The sequence below is a fragment of the Chiloscyllium punctatum genome, chromosome 16 (genome assembly GCF_047496795.1).
Source record: "Chiloscyllium punctatum isolate Juve2018m chromosome 16, sChiPun1.3, whole genome shotgun sequence".
In the NCBI taxonomy this organism is placed as follows: domain Eukaryota; kingdom Metazoa; phylum Chordata; class Chondrichthyes; order Orectolobiformes; family Hemiscylliidae; genus Chiloscyllium; species Chiloscyllium punctatum.
This window is the reverse complement of record NC_092754.1, coordinates 26,768,242-26,795,889: the sequence shown is the minus strand read 5'-3', so window position 1 is coordinate 26,795,889 and position 27,648 is coordinate 26,768,242. Positions and strand designations below refer to the sequence as shown.

Here is a 27,648-nt window from a genome sequence, read left to right as displayed (position 1 = left end):
TTACCATGAAAGTCATTTTAGGAAGTACAAATTCTGATGCAAACTACCAATGAAAGCACCCGAAGGAAATATACGTCCCAGGATGATGAATTGGGACCAAGAGAGGTGGACAAGAGTCAAAAGGTGTGGTACTAGCAAAGCACAGCATCTGAGAAGCAGGAGAGTTGACATTGTGGGCATAAGATGTGGGCACCAAGGGGAATGGAGTGGTTTATTCCAACCCCCCCTCCCCCAATCCGTTTTGATTTAGTCCCTTTCTACTCTCCCTAAACCCTCACCCCCTCACCATTGACGGTTTGCATTTCCATAACAGACTTTGCTTATAGATACGTAATTGGAAACATGGGCATTTTTACTGATGGTGGTTACTAGTCTTTTTCAAAGAAAGAAAAAGTCAGTGATTTTAGTGGTGAGAAGGTGCTTAGTTGTGTGTGATAACACTTCAGGGTAGAAAAAGAATGATGTGGAACTGGTTGAATTATTCTACAAGGATCCATCATTGACTGGATGGGTGAAATGGCCTACTGTTATGCCCTAAATGATTCTCAATCTCAAAAATTAATAAAAACCAAACAATAAAAAACTGCGGATGTTGGAAACTGGAAACAGAAATTGCTGGAAAAGCTCAGCAAGTCTGGCAGCATCTGTGGAGAGAAATCAGAGTTAACCTTTTGGGTCCAGTGACCTTTCCCCAGAACTGAGGAAGGGTCACTGGACCCAAAATGTTAACTGTGATTTCTCGGAAATTACTAGCTCCTTAAGGACTTTAAGGAGCCTGTTTAGTGCACCATGGAAGTTTTAAAATGTTGAGCTTTATCAGTTGATTCCAGGGCTGTTGTAAGGGATAATTAAAGCTTATCTTTGTTATTTTTATATTTTTTTCCCAGAATTCACTTGTGTCTGCATGAACAATGGAGTATGGTTTAAGAATGCAGCTCACCATGATCTTCTCCAGGGGACAATAGGGATTGACAATAACTACTGGTCCAGCCAGCAATGTCCGCATCCCATCAATTAATTTTTTAAAAGGCGCAGAATTCTGATCTAAAACGATACCCTTTCCAATGGGGATTACTGCAACAGAAAGAGGCCAATTGGTAAAGCAGGTAATTCTAGCTGATGTTTGTTGTTCGCCCAGAGAGTTAATTAATCCATCACACTACTCCCCCCTCACTGACCATCTAGGCAGGTCAGGGATTGAACTGCATTCTTTCTGTTTTGAGAGAAAGTAAAGGCTGCATATGCTGGAGAGTCAGAGTCAAAATGTACGGCACTGGAAAAGCACAGCTGGTCAGGCAGTTTCTGAGGAGCAGGAGAGTCAATGTTTTGGGCATTAGCCCTTCGTCAGGAATGTGTGGGGTGGGGTGGGAGGGGTGCATGTGGAAGGTAGCTGGGAAGGCGATAGGTGGCTGCAGGTGGGAGTTGATTGTGAAAGAGTAGAGCGGATAGATGGGAAGGAAGGTGGACTGGTAGGACAGTTCAAGAGGACAGTGCTCAATTAGAGGATTGGATCTGGGATGAGATGGAGGGAGGGGAGATTTGGAGACAAGTGAAGTTGACATTGATGCCATGTGGTTGGCTGGTCCCAAGGCAGAAGATGAGGGGTTCTTCTTCCAGGCATCAGATGGCTTGGATTTGGCATGGAGGAGGTCCCAGACTTGCATGTCCTTGATGGAGTGGGTGGGGGAGTTGAAGTGGTCAGCCACAGGGCAGTGGGGTTGTTTGGTGTGAGTGTTTCCTGCTCCTCAGATGCTGCCTGACCTGCTGTGCTTTTCCAGTGCCATACTTTTAGACTCTTTCTGATTTGACCAAATCACACGCTATGTGCTGCTTAACCGGACAGTGAGGTTGAGGAGATTATTGATTGCATGAAGTAACAACATGAAATGAAAGGTCCCATTAGCAGTGCAAAGACTCACACCCTTAAACATCTGATTAGTTGCTGAAACTTATATTCCAGTTTCCCAAAAGTTCTGAAGACTCCTGAAGGCAACTTGTGGTTCAATCTATGCTAACAGGCCCCAAATTTTGGAATACCCTCCTTAATCTGAACAAGTCTGGATGGTAATAGAGAGAAACTATTCCTGTTCATGAAAAGATTGAGAAGTAATAAGTGAAAGAAGTGTCAGAGAAATGAGGAAAATCCTTTGTATGTAGTGAGTGGTTTGGATCCGGATGCACTGATTGAGACTGTGGTAGAGACGGGTTCAACTGAGGTGTTTTAAAGGGAATAAGATTGTTTATTTTCAAATAACTATGAGCAAGATTACAGGGAAAAGGGGGCATTATGGCACTCGGTGAGATACTCATTTAGAGAGCCAGTACAGATACAATGGAAAATGGCCTCCACTCACCTGTAGCAATTCTGTGATCCTTCTCTACCAATAAATTCCTTCTTAAATTCCACCTGTATGACCAAAGTTTTAACCATCTAACGCCTCTTTGAATGTGTCATTTGGTTGTCCTATTTTTAATAATGCTTGTGAATGCTTTTAATAGTACCCTGTGACATTCAACTGCATTTTAGGGTTCTCTATCAATACAAGTTGTTGAATATCCCTCACGTTTAATCCAGAAGCAAAGCTGAACATAATTTAACTGTTAGCTGCCCCGAAATGCTTAGTCCATTTCCAATTTCCAAACTGACATCCCCCCCACCCCCCAAAAACAAAAGTGAAGGAACAACGTTGATGAGATGGGCACTTACCCATTGAGATTTGACATCGTGTTTACCCAGTGTGGTGGCAACCCCAGACATTCCAGGATTGCTTCTTTGCCGATGTGTGTCTGCATTGTGGCTGGCCTCACTGTGCCACAACTGGTATCTGTGACTATATGTTGAAGTTGGGGTGACAGGGTATAGATTAGCCCGGGTTGCTGCCCTCCATTGTTGTGGAGTATAGCTTGCTGAATAGTATACATGGGAGCTGGGCGAGGGAAGTATTGGTCTTGTTTTCATTGAATGTTATCACCCTTTAGCTTGTCACCACTCTTGGTCTAGGTTGACGAGTGCAAGTGACTTGCTGGAAGGTGGCAGTTTGTGTGTACATCTGCAGTACTATGGGTTGAATAGGGTTAGAAAAAGAGGAAAAAAAATGAGTAAAACAAATCATTTCGCTCTTCAAGACTGATCACGTGACAGCAATCGTGGATAACTTTAATTATTACACGACAGTAGAAAAGTTCCAACAGTGAATTTTAATGGTGTACAAACATCAACGGTTATCTGGAAACTGTTGAATTTTTCCAAGGTCTAAATCAATTGTTAATAATGAGCATCAAACCTCTGTGCTCAGGAATTCTCTAAAGATGCTGCGCACATTGAATGTGATCAACTATCTCTTGAATATGTACAAAGTGCCTTTACAAGTGTTCCCTTGGTGGGCATGCCAGCTTAAAACATGGCAACGGTCACTGAGGAACTTTTGCAATAATGCAATAAATTGCTGTCAACAGATGCCATGTTTCATGAGTGACACTCTGGGTTTTGATACAGGTTGTAGCAATACTTGAAGGTAAAGAATGTTCCTTGGTCATCCAACCATTTTGATTTCACACCAAGTCATAGTCTTGGAGGCTCCGTGGCTGCACCACATTCAAATGGAGAGAAGTTGCTCTCTGAGCACCTCCCACCTCAGTACAATCTGCACCAGGCAAACTGGGTCATATCATGTGGCCTCTCTTTTCTTCTCCGACATATACAAACTTGAATACTATTGTCTAACAAAATAACCCCTGCACCCCATTCAGGGCTCATTCGAACCTGAACACCAAAGGTGATTCCTCACCACCTACCACCAATTAATGTAAACTTACATTCTTGTGGTGCAGTGGTAGTGCCTCTACCTCTGAGCCAGGAGACCCAGGTTCAAGTCAGAGGTGTGTAATAACATCTCTGAATAGACTGATTTAGAAAATATATACATTCTCCTAACGAAATGTACACAGAGCAGGAGTAATTTCAGATGTAAAATCAAAGACTATTTATAAAAATGAACAGCTGTGAAAACATGGAATTTTAGAACAATAAGTTAGCACCTTAGCAGAAATGGCAGTGTAACTACAGTTACTAGCAGTGGGTGTACACAACTCACCTGGTTTTAATGGACACTGTGCATGACTAGACAGAACAGGCAAGATACAGCAGGCAGTTGGGCTGCTGTGATGATACACTGAGCAGGTTCTGGGGCTGTTGGAATATTATCGTGAGCAGACACTCAATTTGTAGAGTCACCTTTACCTGTTAGTGTTGCAATCTGAACAAGGGGACATGTAGCGTTCACCATTGGTCATCCTCAGTGGTTGGTGAATGATGGTTGGTGCCAGTTGACCAATTCTGGGGAAATCAAGTCAAGCAATCAGGTCTATTCATTCATGGGATGTGGGCATCACTGGCTGGGCCAGCATTTCTCTTCCATCCCAGATAGCAGTTAACCTTGCTGTGGGTCTGGATTTACATGTAGGTCAGATCAGGAAGGACAGCAGATTTCCCTCCCCTAAATGACATTGTCAGGAGTTTTCCTGACAATTGACCATGGTTTTGTCATTAGACCCTTAGTTTTAGATTTCTACTGAATAACGTGCTGGGATTTGAATCCAGGCCTCCAGAATGTTACCTGGGTCTCTGGATTATTAGTCTTGTGATAAGGCAATTAGGTCATTGCCTCTCCTGACTTTGCATAATCATTTCCCTGATAATTTAACAGGTCTTGGCAACATAATTCCCAATGCCAGGTTTATTTAAATTCACTCCTGTTTTGCCGTGTGGGAAATGATGTCTGAATTACTGGGAGCAGGACGAGAATTCTCATGTCATCCATAACCTCAGCCAGGGATTGGGACTGGGACTGAAATTTGAAACAATCTTGATTACGGCCAGCCCTGGGCCCTGGCTACTGGGCCCTATTATGCCGCTCTGTACTGAGGCCTGGTCTAAGCTTCAGTGATACAGCAAGGTGCCTGAGGGTGGTTGGCATCTGTAAATTGGCAAAGGAAGTGGGAGAGATCTGCCCACGTCGAAACCAGGCAGAGGTAGCTGTGGTGTCACTGTCTCGTGGTTAGTAAATGATCAGGATTTTTGTCTCTCCCACAGAAGATGACTGTCGGTGAACGAAATAGACACTGCTTCCCATGGGGTTCAGCATGTGTCAGAGAATTTGGCTGCTGTGTCAGGAGGGGAATTAGAGGTACACAAGGCTTTGGTACCAAGTTGCCGCAATTTGATCTGTTCTTCAATCGGAGTGACTATGCTCACCCTTCCCCACTGACTCTGAGCTGCTAATCCAGTCTCTGCCTGGCTATATTGGGCTGTTTGAAGGTTTATTATTGAGCAGACCTGAAGGGGTGTGGCACTGAGGTGCACTAAAAGCCCCTGCATCATCAAAGACAAGAGGGTGAGATCAGTCAGACTGAGCAGAAATGTGAAGAACCCACTAGCCATCTCTTGGCTTCCTTATCCTCCTGCCAAACGAAATAGAACCCCCCTCCCCCCTAGTCCTTGTGGTGGGGGGTGGGAATGGAGAGGAGTGGGTAGCCTGCATGGGGCAAATCACGGGCTAGACACAAAGACAACTTTCCCTTTCAACTCTGAGGATAACTATTTTTGCTTAATTTCGAGTTGCCAATAAGTAGGAAATGGATCAATGCTGGGTCTACCCTGTCTGGGCATATTAACAGTAAAAGTGAGGGTTTAACTGCATCCAAATGTTGCAGCACATCCCCATAATATCTGCTGTTTAATCTCTCGCCGTCCACCCCCACTCCCCGCTCACATAGTTTCTCCCAACCCTGGGCTTCCAATCCTTTTTAGGCAGTGAATTCTTGGCAACTGCAGCAACCACTCCGATGCAGCCCCTGTAAGTATGAACCCAAAGTTCTCTGAGCCCCCCACTGTAGAAACATTAGCAGATGTTTGTGTCTCCTTAAAAGCTGGAGAGTAAGGGACAATCTAAGTTGTGTCATACCACAGGATGGACTAGTATACCCAAATGGACTAGAAATTAAGGTCGCTCACTGTGGAGCATAGTAATTGTCTCTCAGAGACTCCACAGCTCAGGCCCTACAATGTCAGCTGTTTCCCCACAAGATTCGGGATGAGTTCGATATCCATGCTCCACATGGCATCTCCAACACAGCCTGGCCTCCTGTCACTGGCATTCTTCCTGGAGTTTCCTGGTTGCGTGTTTAATGCGATTCTTTTCCCGTAGGTTTCGTATCCGAGCATTCCGGTTTGTTATCTCTTCCACATATTGCTTTGGAAACCATCCTCTCTCTCCATCAGATAACCGAATCCCCTCGATCCAGCCTGGAATCAGATTGGGGAAGCAGTGCCAGTGAGGAGGGTGGAACAGCATCTGATTGGCAAAGGTTTAACACTGCCTGATCCTACCCAATGTGTCATGTAGACTCTACCATTTCAGTTCGTCTGGTCCTTGCGGTGGTGGGGATGGGGTTGGGGGGGGCAGGTCCTCAGGTAAAGGGGCCAATATTCTAGGACTGAGACGAGGAGAAACCTCTTCCAAAAGGTTGTGAATCTTTGGAATTCTCTGTCCCAGAAGGGTGTGGGGAGACTCTGGTTAAGCCTGAATTAGACTGATCTTTGGTCCCTCATTTCCTCTTATAGATCTGGGAGTGGGTGGGAAAGTGGAGTTGAAGAAGAGGGCTGCACAGTGGCACAATGCTTAGCACTGCAGCCTCACAGCACCAGGGACTAGGGTTCGATTCCAGCCTTGAGCAACTGTCTGTGTGGAGTTTGCACGTTTTCCCCGTGTCTGCGTGGGTTTCCTCCGGGTGCCCTGGTTTCCTCCCACAGTCCAAAAATGTGCAGCTTAGGTGAATCGCCCATGTTAAATTGTCCCATTGTTTTCAGGGATGTGTAGGTTACGTGCATTAGTCAGGGGTAAGTGTAGAGCAATAGTGTAGGGGAATAAGTTTCAGTGGGATACTCTTTGGAGGGTTGGTATGGGCTTGTTGAGCCGAAGGGCCTGTTTCCACACTGTAGGGATTCTATGATTGTGTCAAATGGCAGAATACCGGGCAACTGGGCAAATCTTGCACCTATTCCCTATAATCTTGCACCTATTCCAGGATCCTGTCTTACAAAGTGATATGTTTATGGCCAGGTTTCCCGATGGGTGAGCAGCTGAGAGCTGGGAGACCCCTTTTAAATCTAACTGGGGGGATTACCAGAGCCTGGCAACTTTGCTGGAAAATGCAGTGAAAACAGAGCCGCTGTTTACTTTTTAAAAACTCCGCAGCTCCCTCCACAATCTACCCAATCCCTCACCCACCTTTCTCACCCTCTAATGCCCTCCACTGCTCTCAGAGCTCAGGGGGCCACAGAAATTTTCAGGAGTTAAAATTCTCGAGCATTAAGCTGTCTCATAACTTTGTATTGAATTCTCTTATATTTTAGCAACTGAGGGGTGATTTGAGGCATTTAAAATGTTAGAAGAATTGGGTACAGAGAGATTATTTCCTCATTTTTTATTTATTAGTTTAATATGAATTACTTTGTTTTTCTGAGCAGACAGAGTCTGGAAGCACTTCCTCTCAAAGAGTAAAGGAAATTTGGAACCTCTCTCCTGAAAGGTGAGTTGGAGTATTCAAGACTGAGGTAAACTGTTGGTAGGTGAAGGTATCAAAGGGTGAGTAAAGAGGAGACAATGGAGCTACAGGTCAGCCAGGATCTGTACTGAATGTAGGAGTATTCCCGAGGGACTGAATGGTCACCTATTCCAGCGCTCATGTTTTCTGCATTCCCTAGACATGCTCTGACCCGTGAGGAGAGTGTGGTTTCTCTCACCGTCTTTGGTTCTTGTTTTCACCTCGAGGACATCGGCCTTCTCCAGTGCCAGCTCATCCGCTTCCTGGGGTTTGTACGTCTTGATGCACTGGACCTGAGGAATGTCTGGGTTGAAAGGTAAAACGTTAGTATCCCGGTCTGTGTGGCCTATATATGGCAACAGCTGAAACGTAGCACAAAGCCACATGCTATTCAGTTTTAATGGGGGAGAGAATCAGCCACAGTCATCAATCCTATGCCACAACAAAAATGTTGCATTTATATAGCACCTTGCATGACCTCAGGATGCTCCACTTTGCACTACTGGTAATAAAGTACTATTGTAGTTGCCTCTGCTATCATGTCAGAAAGATGGCAGCTGACCTGTGTACAGCAAGATCCCAAGCACTGGAATCGGTAAATGATCAGATGATCTGCTCTGGTAATGTTGGGTGACAGGCAAATGTTGGCCAGCCACCATGAAGAACTCCCGTGTTTTGTTTCCAGCCTTGATAGTGCAGGCGGGGCCTCGGTTTACCATCTCACCTGAAAGGTGCCTGTAGCAGGACAGCACTCCCTTAGTGTCACACTGCAGCATCAGCCTGAACATTGTGCCCAAGTCTCGAGAATGGGACCTGCACCATGGAAGATCTGACTCAGAGGCACGAGTGAACCCAATTGGGAAAAGACCGCTACCTGAGGCTGAATTTTCCCAATATCGGTTTTCCTCATTTCTTTGGAGCATCTTCAGAGATTTTACCTACGTTAAAGAGGGGTTAGGAATGTAAGACAATCTGATGTTAATTGTGTAATGTGTGCATCTATAGGCTGATTCAGTCCCTAGATTACCCAACAGAACAGGAAAGTTCAGGGTTAATTAAACCACTTGTTTTAAGACGAAACATTTCCTTTTTATTATGTTGAAGATGCTATATAAGTGCAAGTTGTTATTGCAATTGAGCTTTCAGTAAGTAACCTCAGCCAAGGACAGACACGCTCACCAGCCACGACTTCCCTTGCATTAAACACTGGCAGTGTACAATGGATATTTCAACACCGACAGGGAGCCAACATGGCATCTACCATTTGGTGCAAACTCAAAAACACCATCCTGTGTGCACTGTGCATGAATCTCACCATCCTTCTCCAGTCCGACATATTCTGTGTCGATCCCTTTGTCTGCGAGGAGCATGGCCGTTATCCAACGCTGCTTCTCACTCCTGCAAGTAGAGGTGAGGAAAATACAATAGATTTTGTAAGTGAGCAGGATTGGGTACATGGGTCTGTATGTGAGCAAGATTGGGTACATTTTTACAGTCTCTGACTGCTGTATATCTTAATTCTAGTGTCCACCCCTCCAGCTTGCAGCTTATTCATCTCCAGGTAGGTCAGCGCCATTTCTCTATTAACCTTTTCCTACGCAGTTGTCCAAAGCCTCAGACGCTGCTTGGAAAACAACAACTGTGTGCTCACCCCCACCAATCCGATATGCACCATCTCCCCCCTCAATCAGGAGACCTGGTTCCTCAGTGTATACACTTCGACTTTGCTGAACCCTGCCCCTTGAACTCTCCCATTCCCACTTTGGTCTCAAACACTGTTCTCAGTAGGTCGAATATAATAAATAAAAATATTCCGCTGGGTTCTTTGCAACCCTCTGTTCTGACTATTAACTTTCAAACTTCTGACCTAAGCTGTATCCTTCCTGGACCCCACAGCATGAGGTGCTGCTGATGATGCAAAGTGGTTTCCAAGGCAATGTTAATTTTAACTGACCTGTCAGGTTTACTGGAGATCAGAGTCGAGAGTGCAGTGCTGGAAAAGCACAGCAGGCCAGGCAGCATCCGAGGATCAGGAAAATCGACGTTTCAGGCAAGAGCCCTTCATCAGGAGTGAGGCTTGTGAGCTGAGGGGGTGGAGAGATAAATGGGAGGGGGAGTGGGGCTTGGGGGGAAGGTAGCAGAGAATGAGATAGGTGGATGGAGGTGGGGGTGATGGTGATAGGTCGGAGAGGAGGGTGGAGTGGATAGGTGGGAAGGAAGATGGACAGGTGGGGCAGGTCATGAGGGCGGTGCCGAGTTGAAAGGTTGGATCTGACAGGAGGGAAGCATCTGAACTAAAGGGGAAAAAGAACCCACAAATTGTGGATGCTGGAAACCAGAGACAAAAACAGAAATTGCTGGAAATACTCAGCAGCTCTGGCAGGATCCAGTGACTCTGAAACACTCACTGTGCTTTCTCTACACAGATGCTGCCGGACCTACTGAGTTTTTCATGCAATTTATGTTTTTATATCTGAACTGATGATGCTGTTTGGTTTTCCTCTTGTGGAGCTGACAAACTTATCAACCCCCCTCCCATCATCAGAGAGTGGTGGCTGTGTGGAATGCTCTGCCCCAGAGGGCAGTGGAGGCCCAGTCTCTGGATTCGTTTAAGAAAGAGTTGGATAGAGCTCTCAAGGATAGTGGAATCAAGGGTTATGGAGATAAGGCAGGAACAGGATTCTGATTGAGGATGATCAGCCATGATCATAATGAATGGTGGTGCAGGCTCGAAGGGCAGAATGGCCTACTCCTGCACCTATTCTCTATTGCCTATCATCTATTATCATCTGTTTCCATTTCAGACCTGTCATTTTTTTTCTCTTCACTTTACCCCATTAAATACTCTCACAATTCCTTTTGCCCTGGTGAGATGTTTTGCTATGGGGTTAGAACAGTTTTCTATGCAGTAATTTGCAGGTTAGTGAGTCTTTTTAAAGTTTTCCCTTTGAGACTGAAGTTGTGCTGCCTTCCCCAGTTAATTCAAACAAAGGGGTAATATCCTGAACGTTAATTTTCCTTCTCCTGCAACAGACTTTAGGTAAAAAAAACCAAAGAACTGCAGATCCTGGAAATCAGAAATAGAAGCAGAAATCGCTGGGAAAACTCAGCAAGGTCTGGCAGAATCAATGGGGAGAAAGCAGAGTTAATGTTTAGGGTCCAGTGACCCTTTTTCAGAACTTCTTCAGTTAATTCTGCCAGACCTGCTGAGTTTTCCCAGCAATTTCCCAGCAATCTGTTATGGATGTTTGGAGTTTGGGGCCACCTGCTGGTTAACTGGGCAAAGCTCACCAGATCCTCAGCCAAGTCTTTTGTGCCAGGTCAGAGCTAGATATGCCCTGGGGAGATCATCCATTCCCATTCCCAAAAAAAAGTGTGTAAAAATAGAAACTGGGCGCAAAAATCAACTGAGACCATGAGAGGACTCAGGAGCTAGATTTACGAGCTGATAACTTGATTAAACTTGCTTATCTCTCCATGCTTCAGGCTCACTGCCTTTATTCCTGATGAAGGGCTTTTGCCCGAAACGTCGATTTCGCTGCTCGTTGGATACTGCCTGAACTGCTGTGCTCTTCCAGCACCACTAATCCAGAACTTGCTTAAACTCTCAGCCCATGCTCCCAAAATCTAACTCACTGAAGGCCACATTGTTAATTCAGGTCTCAATCTCTGGCTGGATGGCACTGACTGGCCTCTGATACTTGTCCCCAGGAGCCAGCAGCTGCATTTTCACATCTGGGTCTCCATCCCTGAGTGTTTTCCGGCTAACGTATGTATTCACCAAGCTCTGGAGAAATAGTTTAGTTTTATCACACGGTCCGTCCCGCCCGGGTGTGAACCCCAGTGAGAGTCTGCCTTGTCACGGTGGTTGTGCAGTGAATTCGGACAGGGGCTCAAACATGCTACAGGACTGAAGGTTTCAGTGAGCTAAGAAAAAAATGTAACAGTAAAACGGGATTCATTCTCTGGGTCCCAGCAGACTTGTCAGATACTGGAACAAATTATGGCTGGTTGGTTATTGATCATGAGCAAGCTGGTCGACTGGATCTACATCAGTTCATAAGCAAAAACTGCAATTGCTGGAGAAACTCAACAGGTCTGGCAACGGCAGTGAAGAAAAACAGAGTCAATGTTTTGGGTCCAGTGACCCTTCTTTAGAACGAGCAGTTACCGGACTTGAAACATGAACTCTGCTTTCTCTCTGCAGATCTGCTGAGTTCCACCAGCAATTTTCTGCTTGGGTTGCAAGCTGTCGGCATCTGCGGTGCTTTATTTTAGTTTGTGTTTCCTTTGGTGGTGTCATCCAGGAGAAAGCAAGCATCGCAGATGCTGGAGATGTGAGTCAAAAAGTGTCATGCTGGAAAAGCACAGCAGGTCAGGCAGCATCCGAGGAGCAGGAGAATCGACAATTCAAGCATAAGCTTTTCATCAGGAACACATTCTTGATGAAGAGCTTGTGCTCAGAACATCGACTGTCCTGCTCCTTGGATGCTGCCTGACCGGCTGTGCTTTCCCAGCGTGACACTTTTTGACTTTGATTAGATTAGATTACTTACAGTGTGGAAACAGGCCCTTCGGCCCAACAAGTCCACACCGCCCCGCCGAAGCGTAACCCACCCATACCCCTACATCTACATTTACCCCTTACCTAACACTATGGGCAATTTAGCATGGCCAATTCACCTGTCCTGCACATTTTTGGACTGTGGGAGGAAACCGGAGCACCCGGAGGAAACCCACGCAGACACGGGGAGAACGTGCAAACTCCACACGGTCAGTCGCCTGAGGCGGGAATTGAACCTGGGTCTCAGGCGCTGTGAGGCAGCAGTGCTAACCACTGCGCCACCGTGCCGCCCACGGTGTCATGTCTTTTTATTCACCTTGATAGAAAAGGTGCCCTGTTTGGGAAATGAATGGATTAAAAAGGCAGGTTAATTAGGAGTCTGTGCTCCCAGGGCCCATACCAACATCGATTCAAGTGCTGGAATCACTCTGCAAATGGCCTTTACTGCTCTCTCGCCCCAGTACTGGCTTACTCACTCAGTGCGGGCTCGCAACAAGATCTGCTGCTTCACGTGACCCTTCTCCAGGAGCTGCAAGTGGAAGACGTGGCCTGGGATCCCGTGCACCTTCATGTTCAGGTCCTTCGGCCTCAGCTCCTGGCTCTTGGCATGTACAAAGACAGCGAATTTCCCTGTACTGAGGGAGACAAAGTTTCAGTCAGCAGCCATAATATACTCATCTATTTAAGTTGCCAAGATCATTAAAATGACCCTCTCCACCATTCGAGGATGGGGGACCACAAATTAGTTGTTTTTTCTCAATTCCAGACAAGAGCAGGACATAGCACTGATGTAGTCAGTGAGGTACTAGTGAAAAACGTTTTGGAAGAGGGGGCCCAACTATGACTGAAACAAGAAACATTCCAACTCGTTGTTGTTCAAAATTCCTCCTCAGATATTTTGCTCCTAAGTTCTATCGTTCTCTCACCTTCACCTCATCCCCCTCTGACTCTTATTGTTTTCCGTTCCTCAACTTCCCTGTTTCCATTTCTGAGGAAATTTTCATTTTTGGTCCAGCGATATCCATCACACACCCATCGAGCCCCACAGTTATCTCAGCTACACTACCTCGCAACCTGCTTCCAACTTGGACTCCATTCTGTTCCTCCATTTCTTCCTCTCCTTCGTGTTTGTTCTGATTCCACACCCTCTGTGGGTGACAGAGCCCTCAGCCATATCCGACCTACTCCCTGTACTTCCGGACTCACCTTTTCTTGTTCCCCCTCAGAACACTGACAGGGCTGCCTTTGACTTCACTTTTCACCCCCTAGCCTCTGCATTCAAAGGATCATCATCTGCCATTTCTGCCACCTTCAGCAGGACACCAACAAACAAATCTTATCCCGTCAGCATTCTGCAGGGGCCTGTTTCCCTCTTCCATCACTCCCACCAAACACTGCATAAGGGATAACTTTGTGGGACACCCCTACCCTGTCTGTAGGAATGTACCCGACCTGGCAGTCAGTTGTCACCTAGAACATAGAACATTACAGCGCAGTACAGGCCCTTCAGCCTTCAATGTTGCGCTGACCTGTGGAATCAATCTGAAGCCTATCTATCCTACAGTATTCCATTTTCATCCATATGTTTATCCAATGACCATTTAAATGTCCTTAACGTTGGTGAGTCTACCACAGTTGCAGGCAGACCATTCCACGCCCCTACTACGCTGAGTAAAGAAACTGCCCCTGATATCTGTCCTACATCTATCACCTCTCAATTTAAGGCTATGTCCCCTCGTGTTAGCCATCATCATTCAAGTAAAATGGCTCTCACTGTCCAAACAATCTAACCCTCTGATTATCTTATATGTCTCAAGTTAGTCACCTCCCAACGTTCTCTCTAACAAAAATAGCCTCAACTCTCTCAGCCTTTCCTCATAAGACCTTGCCTCCATACCAGGCAACATCCTAGTAAATCTCCTTTTCACCCTTTCCAAAGCTTCTACATCCTTCCTATAATGTGGTGACCAGAACTGAATGCAATCCTCCACATCACTGCTTTGTACAGCTGCAATGCAATCTCATGGCTCTGTAACTCAATCCTTCAACCAAGAGAAGCTAACACATAGCGTGCCTTCTTAACAACCTTATCAACCTGAGAGGAATCTTTCAGGGATCTATGTACATGGACACTGAGCTCTCTCTGCTCATCTACACTACCAAGAAGCTTACCAGTACTCCTTATTCCTGTTAGTCCTTCCAAAGTGAATCACTTCACACTTTTCTACATTAAACTCCATTTGCCACCTCTCAGCCCAGCTCTGCAGGTTATCTACATCCCTCTGTAACCTGCAACATCATTCAGCATTATCCACAACTTCACCAACCTTAGTGTCATCCACAAATTTACTAACCCATCCCTCTATGCCCTCATCCAGGTCATTTATAAAAATGACAAACAGCAGTGACCCCAAAACAGATCCTTGCGGTATGCCACTAGTAACTGAACTCTAGGATGAACATTTCCCACCAACCACCATCCTCTGTCTTCTTTCAGCTAGCCAATTTCTAATCCAAACTGCTAAATTACCTCAATCCCATGCCTCTGTATGTTATGCAATAGCTTACCATAGATCTAATCTAATCTAAAGAATTGTGGTCACTATCACCAAAGTGCTCACCAACCTCCAAATCTAACACCTGGCCAGGTTCATTACCCATTGCCAGATCCAATGTGGCCTTGCCACTTGTTGACTTGTCTACATACTGTGTCAGGAAACCATCTGGCACACATTGGACAAAAACTGACCAATCTGAAGTACTCGAACTATAGTATTTCCAGTCAATATTTGGAAAGTTAAAGACCCCGTAACAACTACCCTGTTATTCTCGCTCCTATCCAGAATTATCATTGCTATCCTTTCTACATCTCGAACAATTTGGAGGCCTAAAGAAAACTCCCAACAGGGTGATCTCTCCTTTCCTGTTTCTAACCTCAGCCTATACATATTGCTCCCATGTTAATATTCCTGTCCTAAACCTGCTGCAGTGTTCCAGTGAATCCCAACACAAAGTGGAAGAACTGCACTTCATCATCCACTTCAACACTTTACAGCCTTCAGGACTCAACGTGGACCACTTCAGAGCATGAACACTCTCCTCCACTTTGATTACGCACCTTCCATCCATCCATCCCATCCGTCACATGGAACCTTGCTTGCATGGGTTTGTTCAAAGTAGAACTAATCTATTTTCTGCTATAACACCCACCATTAACATTTAATCTGCATCTCTAACCCTTCTCTGCTGTCATTAGCATTTCCTGCGCTGTGCAACATCTTCCCCACTTGCCACTCCAACCCTCATTTTCTCTACAGAATACAAGCCATCAATTCTCCAGACCCTTCAGTTTTGAAAAGTCATATCTGACTCAAAGTGTCTCTGCTTCTCTCTTCACAAATGCTGCCAGACCTGCTGAGTTTCTCCAGGAATTGTCTTTGTTTGTTTTAGACCTCCAGCATTTGTAGTATTATATCCTTTTCTTGATGGTTATTTTTTTTTTCTCGGAAGACAGTGTTACATGGGTCAGCCTCATGTCCAATAGATCCAGTGTCCTGAACAGTTCTTCTTTATATCTCTTTTGAAGGAATGATAAACAATGAAACATCTCCATTAAAGGGATGCATCCTTGGTACTGCTATCAAAACCAGAACCATCAAAACAACTTATTAAATTAAAATTTGCTGCTGATTGCAGTTCTCCTTTATGTATGTTCAATACTTAATGACTTAACTCCAATTTTTAATCCTTAACAATACAATTAGATAACACTAACTTATACTGGCCATTTTGATGTCCTTTTCTCCTAACTTCTGACAATAAAATTCCATTCCTTCTCCTTTCCTACTCCTCTGCTGGGATTTAAACCCCGTGTTACTGAAAATGTTGTTCCCGAACTAACTTGGTCAATTCCCTGAAGTTCTAACTCTGGAAAATTTCAATTAAGTGACCTTGCAACCTCTCTTTTCCAGTAAATATACTCAACCGCCTTTAACCTCTGCAAATAATTTCAATTCCTGATGTTCAGTTCATGACTGTGGTGGGTCTGTGTATTACTCAAGGACTTGATTTCAATCCAGCTGTCAAGAGTACTTTTATACAAATCAACTTTGGCAGCCCTTATTTTTGCTTCAGCTATTTTTGTTCTCTCTGGTTTTCTTTGTTGTGGAGGTGCTGGTGTTGAACTGGGCTGGACAAAGCTAAAAATCACACAACACCAGGTTATAGTCCAACAGGTTTATTTGGAAGCACTAGCTTTTGGAACGCCGCTCCTTCATCAGATAGTTAATGGAGTGGCTATTTTAATCTGTTTTGTTCAAAAAGCACACAATCTGTTGGCAGTCGATGTTTTTTGTCATCCATGTGACATTTTATAAATTCCTATTTTGGAAATAGAACCAGTCTGACATACAGATTCTCACCTCACACTTTTAATGCATTGTCTAAGCTGAGAGGTCATCTTTTTTTAATAAAACAGTAAGTTGTCTCAGGAACGTGACTTGAAAAAAGTTCTGGGACTTATATATTAATGAATCAAAACCTGCAACCTATGCTAAAAGATGAAAGACTTGACAGCAATCTAGGTTTGTTCAATATATTGCATCAGTGTATGAGCTTTTGCGATAAATTCTGTGCCCTCTGATCCTGCCCCACTAGCTACCTGACAAAGGAGCAGCACTCCGAAAGCTTATACTTCCAAATAAACCTGTTGGACTATAACCTGGTGTTGTGTGATTTTTAGCTTTCTCTGTTGGAATTCAGGATCTCTCTGGCTCCTCATGTCCCTGATGCAGTGAGTGAGTGTCCAACAGGACATGACTGAGATAAGTACATGTGTATCCTGGGATTCCTGCAGAGCCCCTGAATGTGGCACTACACATGCTGAAGTGGGGGAGGGTTGAAGGTGCCCCCACTTGGATCTGCAACTTCGTGGGATGCAGTTTCTGACAATATTTTTAGAATATTGCTTTGCTGCCCTGGCATTTTATTGCATGGCTTTGATGCTTGTGGTTTTTGTAACAGTGACATGGATGCATCTCTTTAACAGGGATGTTTAATTGTTTACCATTTCTTCAAAAGGGGTGTAAAGAGGAACTGCTCAGGACACTAGACGTGGCGGACATGTGTCAGACCCATGCAACAATGTCTTCTGAAAAAAACTGAATCACCAAGGATATAATATTGCAAATGCTGGAGGTCTAAATCAAACACAGAATTTCTGAAGAAACTCAGCAGGTCTGGCAGCATTTGTGGAGTGAAAGCAGAGTTAATATTTTGAGTCCGATATGACTTTTCAACACTGAAGGGTCTGTAGAGAAAATGGGGAGGTGGAGTAGCATTGACAGATTTTGGATCAGGATGAGCAGTGTTCCCAACAACACAGCCTGTGTTGAAGGCACAGAGCTGGAAATTCCTTTTCTTTGTCAGTTTTGGTGGTCTGAATGTATTTGCGCGTGTGTGGGTTACTGAGTCTGTGTGTGGCTTGTGTGAGTGTGGGCGCGTGCTGTGTGCACTCGTACACTATAAAATATAGGAGCAGAATTAGGCCATTCAGCCCATCGAGTCTGCTCTGCCATTCAATCATGGCTGATCTGTTTCTAAACCCCATTCTCCTGCCTTCTCCCTGTAACTCTTGATCACCTTACCAATCAACAACCCATCTATTTCTGACTTAAATACACTCAATGACTTGTCCTCCACAGCCTTCTATAGTAATGAGTTCCACAGTGTCACCACCACCTGGCTGAGGAAATTCCTCCTCATCTCAGTTCTAAAAGATTGTCCCTTCACTCTGAGGCTATGCCATCGAGTCCTAGTCTCTCCTACTCGGGAAACATCTTTGCCATCTCCACTCTATCTAGGCCTCTCCATATTTTGTAAGTTTCAATGCCGTCCCCCTTCATCCTTCTAAACTCCATCGAGTACAGACCCAGAGTCTTCAACTGCTCCTCATATAACAAGCCCTTCATCCCCTTGTAAACCTCCTCTGGCCCCTCTCCAAGGCCAGCGCATCCTTCCTGAGATACAGGGCCCAAAACTGCTCACAATATTCCAAATGTGGTCTGACCAGAGCCTAATGTAGCCTCAGCAATACATCTCTGCTCATGGTTGTGCGAGTGGGGATGGTAGGTGTGCGAGTGTGGACCTGCCTCCACACTCTCTCAGTGGGTTGATGTTCCAGATTCTAACCCCCTTGCTGTGTTTTTTTATTTAAAATTTCTTCCTCATATCAATTGCTTTCTTTGGCAAAACCCTTGCTGCTCAATTATTCTTCTGTGACATCATCTCTTCCATTCTCTAAAACCATTGAGATTTTAAAATGCGTGCTGCCATCTGGTGACGTCAAGTGAGAACTGCCTCCTGTCAGGTTAGAATGAATCAATGTTCGTTAATGACCTGAAGCAAAGAGGAGGGGGACGGTTAAAAACAATGGGAAAGAGAAAAGTCAAGGAGGTCAGGACACAAGAGGCAGCTGTGGTTGTTACCAAACGGGAGTATCTGATGATGGAGGGCAAACTTACTCCTTTTTTCGGGAAAGCAGGAGGCAGTCATTGAAGAGATGCAGGTAAATAGGCCTCGTGGAGAGCTTGAACTTCGACCCCGTGGTGTTGTTGACCTGGGAATCTACTTCAGTCAGTTCCCCATGCTTCACCAGCCAGCGGGACTGAGAGATCAGTGGGAAAATCTGCAAAGAGAGAGAACACCAAGCTCAGAAATTCATGACTGAAAGTTCTGAATCAGATCCTTAACCATTTCCTGCCATCCACTGGGTTCATCCACAAAGTGGAAGTAAAATCATTTTGCGCTCTGCTCCCCAAAATGACAGCGAGTTTGTCGGAAATGAGAAATTTTCCAGGAAATGTGCAGTGGGCAGGATATTTTTCTTTTCACTTTGGGAACCTGAGTCTGAATCAACTCAAAACTGATGAGCTGGAGTTTTCTCTGTCATTCAGTTGTAAGGCTGCAAACAGCTCAGCAATTTCAATGCCATGTTAGCAGATGCTCCACCAACAACTAAAACCACCCCTTAATTCACTCCCAAAATTAGCAGCTCACTCAGAAAGGTTGGCTGGGCAGCCTATTGGAATAGGGGTATAATTCTTACTTTAGGAGCTCTCACTGACTCAGCATATGAGAGGAGACTGGTTCAAATCGCTGAACCCTTCTGCATCATCACTTATAGTAAAGGTAAAGTCACCATGGTCCCAGAGGACTGTTCTCTCATTAGAGAGAGAGAGACATAAGTGATGGTGAGGAGAGTCCCGAGAAGGCAAGGTGACTTCCCAATTAAATTTACTCTGTTGGCACCACGCTGCATCACAAACCAACCAACCTGCCAACTGAGCTAACCAGCCTGCTATAGTCTGGTTAATTTGACTGGTATCAGATGGAAGTCTGGGGAGCAGAGGGCCATCTTCTGAAGTTGAGCTGCATTTCAGGAGCAGGTTTCACTCCGCAGCATTCATCTCCCCATTAGGTACTCGGAGTGCTCAATGTTGTCGGTTAGTGTCTCTCACAGCTCAGCTGACAGGCTGTGCCTCAGCACCAGCGGTGAACAAGCACATGGACATGCACTTGGAGTTCCTCTTCTTGTGACTTCCCTTGGGTCTGGCCCCTGGCAGTCCCTTGAGCAACAACTCAGCCTCCCCTCTCTCACTTGGCATGGGGAGTGGAACCTGATTATTCTCAGTCTCCCTGTGAGCACTCCCCAAATAGCATGGCTACAGTGGGGAAGCACAGCACAAAGGAACACAGGAGTAGGCCATTTGGTCCCTCAAGCTCACTCTACCACTCATAAGATCAAGGCTGATCTTCCACCTCAATTCCCATTCTCCTGGAGTGTCCCTATATCCTTTATTATCCTTAATATCCAGAAACATTTTGACCTCTGTCTTGAAAATACTCACGGTGTGAAGGTCCATTGCTGCCTGGGCTAGAGAATTTCAAAGATTTACCACCCACTGAGTGAAGAAATTCCTCCTCACCACAGTCTGAAATGGTTTATCCCTAATTCTGCCAGTCAGAGGACATAATTCTCCCTTAGTTACCCTGTTAAGTTCTGTAAGAATTTCAGATGTTTCAATGAGATCCCCTTCTAAGTTCCAGACAATATTGACCTGGTTTCCCTAAGTGCCCCCAAAGAGGACAATTCAGGGGTCTGTCTGAGGGACATTTATTGCACACTGTCTATGGAAAGTATATCTTTCCTTAGGTAAGGACACCAAAACTGTACACAATATATAAGTGAAGTCTTAGCAAGGTTCTATACAATAGCAGCAAGACAACTTCACTGCTGTACTCAAATCCACTTATAATAAAGGCCAACACTCCATGGGATTATCTAATTGCTTTCCAACATTATGGGAATACTAACCTATATAGAAGGCCTCCCAGGTCCCGCTGGACATCAACACTTCCCAGTTTCTCACTGTTAAAAAAATACTTTCAATTTTTATTCTTCCTGCTAATGGGGACAACTTCCCATTTTTCCAAACTTTATTCTATCCACAATATTCTTGCCACTAGCTCAGCCTGTCAAAATCCTCGCAAAAGCTCTTTGCATCTCCTCACAATTCACATTCACGCCAAGTTTTGTGTTATCAGCAAACTTGTAAATATTAACATTTTGGCTCCACATCCAAAGCATTGATATAGGTTGTGAATAGCTGAGGCATAAGCACAGATTCTTCTGATATCCCACTGTTTACAATCTGCCAACCTGTTTATTCCTACTCTGCTTTCTGTCCATTAACCAATTCTCAATCCATGCCAGGACAGTCATCCAGCATGCCCACATTCCTCTCAACCTTTCCTATACACACCCCTATCCAAATGTCTTCAGGATCTTGATCAGTTGCCCTGGTGGGCTGAGGAGTGGCAGATGGAGTTTACTTTAGATAAATGTAAGGTACTGCATTTTGGGAAAGCAAATTAGGTCAGGACTTATACACTTAATGGTAAGGTCCTGGGGAGTGTTTCTGAACAAAGGGACCTTGGAGTGCAGTTCGTAGTTCCTTGCAAGTGGAGTCTCAGGTAGACAGATTAATGAAGAGGGCGTTTGAGACAATTGCCTTTATCAGTTGGTGCATTGAGTATAGCAGTTGAGATGTCATGTTGCGGCTTTACAGGACATGGGTTAGGCCACTTTTGGAATACTGCATTCAATTCTGGTCTCCCTCCTATAGGAAGGATGTTGTGAAATTTGAAAGGGTTTGGAAAAGATTTACAAGGACGTGGCCAGAGTTGGAGGGTTTGAGCTGTAGAGAGAGGCTGAATGGGCTGGGGCTTTTTTCCCTGGAGCATCAGAAGCTGAGGGGTGACCTCCGAAGTTTATAAAATCATGAGGTGCATGGTTAGAGCGAAGAGCCAAGATCTTTTGCCCAGGGTAGCTGAGTCTAAAACTAGAGGGCATAGGTTTAAGGTGAGATTTAAGGTTTAAGATTTACAAGGAACCAAAGGGACAACTTTTCACAGAGAGGATGGTGCGGGTATGGAATGAAGTGCAAGAGGAAGTGGTGGAGGCTGATACAATTACAGTATTTAAAATGCATCTGGATGTATATATGAATTGGAAGGGTTTAGAGCAATATGGGCCAAATGCTGGCAAATGGGACCAGATTAGGTTAGGATATCTGGTCAGCATGGACGAGTTGGATGAAGAGTTTGTTTCTGTGCTGTACAGCTCTATCACTCTAAATGCTGCAACTGTACCAGCCAGCACCACCTCCTCTTGCACTTTATTCCATTCATGTACCACCCTCTGTGTGGAAGAGGTGCCCCTCAGATCTCTTTTATATCGTCCCACTCTCACCTTAAACCTATACCCTCCCGTTTTGGGACTGTCCTACCCTGAGGAAAAGACCTAGGCTACTTACCTTAACCATGCCCCTCATGAGTTTATAAACCCCTATAAGATCACCTCTCAATCTCCTATGCTCCACAGAAAGAAGTCCCAGTGTATTCAGACTCTCCAATTAACTCAAACCCTCCAATCTTGGTAACATCCTTGTAAATCTTTTTTGCATCCTTTCCAATTGAATAACATCCTTCCTAAAAGTATACACAGTACTTATTGCCAATCTTCAGGTTAACTATATTTTTGACAACTTTATAGCTATTTCCTTTGATTGAATACAATGTTTAACTTGTTAGCTGATATTGATCACCTATCCTATTTGGTTTTTGAACCTTAAAGTAATGTCAATTTGTTGTAAATGTATATTAATTATTTAATTGCTAACTATTCTCTGTCTATCATTGTATCTTTTAATGTAATTTTCCAATTCCCTATGACCAATTTACCTCTCCTACTTCCACAGTTTCTCTTGTTTAAATTTAACATCTTAATTTTAGATTGAACTATGTCACTTCCAATTTTAATGTAAAATGATCACTCTTCCATTACAACAATATTGTTATCCAGCAGCTTATCATTGCACAACACTAGACCCAAAATTGCTCAATCTCTAGCTGGTTCAACACACTGTTTCTAGAAAACCATCTCGTATACATTCCAGGAATTTTTCCTCCACAGAAAATGTGTTTACAAGATTTATCCAGTTTATATATAGGTTAAGTGCCTCATCATTACTACCCGTGTTACATACTCCTCTGATTTCCTGATTTACACCATATTCTACATTACCACTGTTGTTTGGTGGCCTGGAAGCAATCTCTATCAAAGTTTCCTGCCCCTTGCAGTTTCTAAATTCCAAGAAACCTGATCTTCCCAGTAAGCTCCTCTCCCACCAATACACTGACCTTGTCCTTTATTAACAATGCTCCCTCACCCCCATTTCCTTCTTGCCTCACCTTCCTAAATGTGGCACACCTTTGAACAATTAGTTCCCAATCTCAGATAAACTTCCATAATGACTTTAAGATCCCACTTGTTTATTTACATTTGTGTTGTCAATTCATCTATCCTTTTGCCAAAGCTGTGCGCGTTCAAATACAGTGACTTCCATTCCATGTTGTCATTATTTTTGCAATCTGTTTGCTCACTGTTGAGTTTGTATGGTTTGTCCCTTCCTGCCACGCTCAGGTGATCAATTCCCTTATGGCTACTTTGCTGTCTTTCATTGAATTTATCACACCTTCTTTGACTTGATTCCTGGCCCCCACTATTTAATGAAAGCTGTCTCTACCAGCCTGGTAACACCACTTTCCAGGATACTGGCCCAGCATAATTCAGGTGAAAAACGTCTCACTGGTACCACTCCCTTTGGTGCCAATGCCCGTGAATCAAAATCAATTTGACCTGCAACAATCATTGAGCCACACATCTGACCCGCTGATATTATTTACCCGACACCAATTTGCTTGTGGGTGAGATAAGAATCCAGAGATTAAGGTTCTGCAACAAAAACAGAAGTTGATGGAAAAGCACAGAGCTGAAACGTTAACTCTAATTTCTCTCCACAGATGCTGCCGGACCTGCCGAGCTTTTCTAGCAATTTCTGCTTTTGTTCCTGATTTACAGCATCTGCAGTTCTTTCATTTTTTATTGAGGCTTTGCATTTTAATTCAGCTATTATCTGCTCATACTTTCGAAGCCAGAACCTGCTTCCAATCTTACCTGTGTCATAGATCCCTACGTGCACCATAACAATTGGATCCTTCCCCTCTGACTGCGAGTTCCTCATCAACCTACAACAGATGTCCTGCATTCTGACACTGGGCAGGCAACAATGTTGTGTGGACCCCTACTCCAGAGAACTGTTGCTCTCTCCTGACTATACCAGTCTATACTATCGCACACACACACACATACACACCACGTCCTGTAACATGGTCCTCTCAACTTATCCTCACTGCACCCACCCTGTCCATCCACAAGGTTACTACAAGAAAGTTGAATCGATTGGACAATTCCAAGAGCTGATTGTCTAACATTTCGATCGTCATGCCTGCTTCACTCGCAATCTCACCCTCCTGTCTCTGATTACAGATTGCTCAGACAACCTTATCCAAATCGGTCTGAGCCCCTCTTGCAACGGAAGTGTTTTTTATTTCAAAATTATACTTTATTCATAAAAAATATCTTTATATATGTGCCTAGTCACAAACACAGTTCGGCTTTCTACAGCAACAAATAAAGGAAACAAACAAACACTGGAATTTGACTCTATCCAAACAAACCAAAGGCATCTCTGACTTGAATCAGTGTCCTTTGTACACAGCAGCTTACCTTACTTTCAAAATGGATTTTATTGTTCAGGTGAATGAGTTCCTCTGTCCTCTTCATTGACTGTACACTAGAATTACACTCCTGTGTGAGCTGATAGAGAAAGACGTTACAGTCAGTACACTTGCCCTATTCTTTGTTGGCTTGAACTATGATTAAATGTATAGGTTCCAGATTGCACAAAGATTGAATTCATCCGGATCCAATCCTGGCCTGAATTTTCAACCCCTTTTTGATAACATCAGACAGCTTGAACTCCTCAACATCTGCATGCAGATGGAGAGGTAGTAATGTCACTGCACTAGCAATCTAGAACCCCAGGTTAATGTTCTGAGGACATGGTTCAAATCCCACCACAGAAGATGGTGAATTCAATAAAAGGAAGGTAGAAATTTGAAAAAAAATCAAGCTAGTGGCAACCATTAACGTCAAAACCTGTCTGGGTTCACTAATTTCACACGTGTTCAATAACGCAGCCCCAACATTCTCTGGAGAAGAGAATTCCAAAGACTGATGACCCTCTAAGAAAAGGCCTTTCTCCATCTTACATGGAAGATCCATTATTTGAAACTGTGTTTCTTAATTCTAGAGAAATGGCCTGTCAGCATCTACCCTATCGAGGCCCCTCAGAATTCTCCATGTTTCAGTGAGGTCACCTCTCATTCTTCTCATCTTCAATGACTCAGGGCCAACTCATTCAACTTTCAACAGACAGTGCCTTTAACCATGAATCAATCCACTGAGCCTTCTTTCACCTGCTTCCAATGGGTACCCATTCATAAGTATAGTGTCCTAAACTGTGCACAGTACTCCAGGTGCAATCTCACCAATGCCTTTTACAGTTGTAACAAGCCTGGTCTGGATCTCACCCGGGTTTCAATGTACTCTCCAACTCTCTACTTCCTGTTCTGTGTCTACTTCAGGTTTAAATTCAGAGCCTTTCACCTTTTTGAGTTTGTCGAAGGCCTTCGTGGCTGTCTCTTCCTCCTGGGAGCCCTGTTTGGTCCGTTTCAATATATTCTGTAACACAGAGGGTCATCGTTCAGTTAATCCAAGAGAAAAAAGGAGCGAGATCTGTTTACCTTGGAGCACAGAATGAAAGGGGAAATTTAATAGAGATGTTCAAAACAATGAGAGAACTTATGTGAGGATGAGCTGAACTTAAATGTACACAACGAGTTGTTACAGTTTAGAATGGACTACATGAAAGGGCAGTGGTTAGATTCAATATTAACTTGCAAAAGGGAATTAAATATGTACATTAGAGGAGAGGTTTACAGGGCTGTGAGGAAAACATTGAACTTGTCTTGGGATTGCTGCTTCAAAGAGTCAGCACAATTACAGTGGGCCAAATGGCCTCCTTCGGTGTTGTAAGATTCTATGGTTTACAGCTTAGCATTTTATTGTATTGCATCTTTTCTGTTATGAAGATTTATAATATTGGCATTTTACCTCCACCAGCATCTTCAGCCTCATTATCCTTTGGAAAGGCAGGATTAGAAATGAAGTGAGGGGCAGTCGTTGGCAAATCTGATCCTCCTCCAGCTTGGTCAACACACTGGAAAACCTGGAATTCTCCTGCCTGCAGAGGTGATCCAGAGAATAATTCAGTTACTATATTTCCTGGCTGTGTCTGTGTGTTACCAAGAGCCCAGTGCAAATCACACTTGGATTCTGAGTCACGGGGTTCTCGGTTCAAGCCCCTTTCCAGGGTTGGAGCACCAAAGGCCATGTTTGGACACTCCAATCCACTGCCAGGGGTGTCGGAATTTAGATGAGACGTTAAACCCAGGCATGCTCTACTGGTTTAAAAGATCCCAGGGCACTACTCTGAAGAACAGCTCTGCTCTCCCCTGCATCCTGGCCCAGTCAAGATCAGAAAAAATGATATTATCCGGTCAAAGCACATTTCAGCCTGTAGGAGCTGGCTGTGTGTATGTTGGCTGCTGGGGTTATACATTTCAACAATGAACACACTTCAAAAAGTGGTGCAGTGACTGTAAAGCCCTTTTGCGCATCTATTACTTATGAGAAGCTCTATTCAAATGTTAGTTTTGCTTCTTCTTTTAAAGCAAGACTTCAAACCATGTGTCCACTTTGCAGGTGGACTCGGTGGACTGTGTTTAGGACCAGGGATGCTCAATGATTTTACCCCTTCTTGCCCTGGGCCACTAAGACAATAGTGCAGACAGGAGATCATACTTGGTTCCTCCTGGTTTCTCCTTTCAGGGTCACAACTGATGGGACATTGAATCAAGGAGCCATCCCAACCTCCCATTACTTTGTGCAAGTTGATCATGCAAAACCGAAGACTCATCTGCTCTCTTGTTGCATGAAAAAAAGTTTGCACGTACAGCAGCCGCTGGTAGGTCTGTTCCTGATAAGCCTGGTTGGTCACGTAAGGCACATAGACTCTCCTGAAGGCGGGGCAGTGAGCCAACACAATGTCACACACATCAAAGTTCAAGATGTCCTTCTCCAGCCTCTCTTCCAGCTCCTGCAGGAACCTGAGAACAACAGAGTAGACAAGACAGAGCCAGGCCCCTAGTTACCAACAAGGAACAGAACAGCTAACATTAACTATACTTACAAAGGGAGTGACAACCAAGAGATATATGGAACATAAGTATCTATAGAAACATGGCATGAGACTCAAAAAGTATGGCCAACCCCCACCAGTTCTCAACCTCTGACCCCACACGTCCACCTTCGTTTCCATTTCCTTCAGATCTACATCCCCATATTCTCAGAATCACCTTTAAATCTATCTGTCTCTAGAAACAGCAAATATAGTCCCTTGTTAAACTGCTGACATCATTGCTCTCCTTCAGTAAGTTAATCCTCACCCAATTATCTGTTAAGAGAGGGTTCACCTCTCGTGCCTGTTTTTTTGATTGGATGAACTGACACTGGGGTTGGTCTGCAATGGCCTGGGGGGGCTCAGACAAGAATTCACGATCGCTTCCAGAGGTGCCTCAGTCAGGCAGTTTGGGATATTCTCTGTAAGTCTTGGCTCTCCCTGAATCACAGACAGGATGCAGACTGCTCTGCACTGAGATGGCAGCACACAGCACCCCGGTGTCTGGCACTTTATCCAGCAGCTACATGCCATTCTTCTGCCTCAGCTGCAATATTAGGAAGCTTGAGGTATCTGCATTCCCATATCACCCACTCCTCCACTGATAATATTCATCTGATTGCCCACCAGACTCACTAAGCTGATACAATAAACACATCACATAGAACATTTTGTTGCAAATACTTATTTCAAGTGCTGATGAGAGCTTTCATC

The 27,648-nt window shown here is 44.4% G+C and overlaps 1 protein-coding gene across 3 annotated transcripts in view; it reads right to left on the bottom strand.

Moving 5' to 3' along the window:
* Nucleotides 1-3,179: 3,179 nt before the first annotated feature.
* arhgef19 (Rho guanine nucleotide exchange factor (GEF) 19) overlaps nt 3,180-27,648 on the bottom strand; it is an 88,867-nt gene continuing 64,398 nt past the window's right edge. For all 3 annotated transcript variants that reach the window (XM_072586550.1, XM_072586552.1, XM_072586553.1), the window contains 9 exons: nt 26,711-26,863; nt 25,809-25,938; nt 25,302-25,376; nt 24,360-24,449; nt 18,691-18,854; nt 12,646-12,804; nt 8,921-9,003; nt 7,805-7,909; nt 3,180-6,304 (listed from right to left, as the gene is read on the bottom strand). In XM_072586550.1, the coding sequence (XP_072442651.1) occupies nt 6,147-6,304; nt 7,805-7,909; nt 8,921-9,003; nt 12,646-12,804; nt 18,691-18,854; nt 24,360-24,449; nt 25,302-25,376; nt 25,809-25,938; nt 26,711-26,863 (1,117 nt within the window). In that variant the 3' untranslated portion in view covers nt 3,180-6,146. The remainder of the gene's footprint in view (nt 6,305-7,804; nt 7,910-8,920; nt 9,004-12,645; nt 12,805-18,690; nt 18,855-24,359; nt 24,450-25,301; nt 25,377-25,808; nt 25,939-26,710; nt 26,864-27,648) is intronic.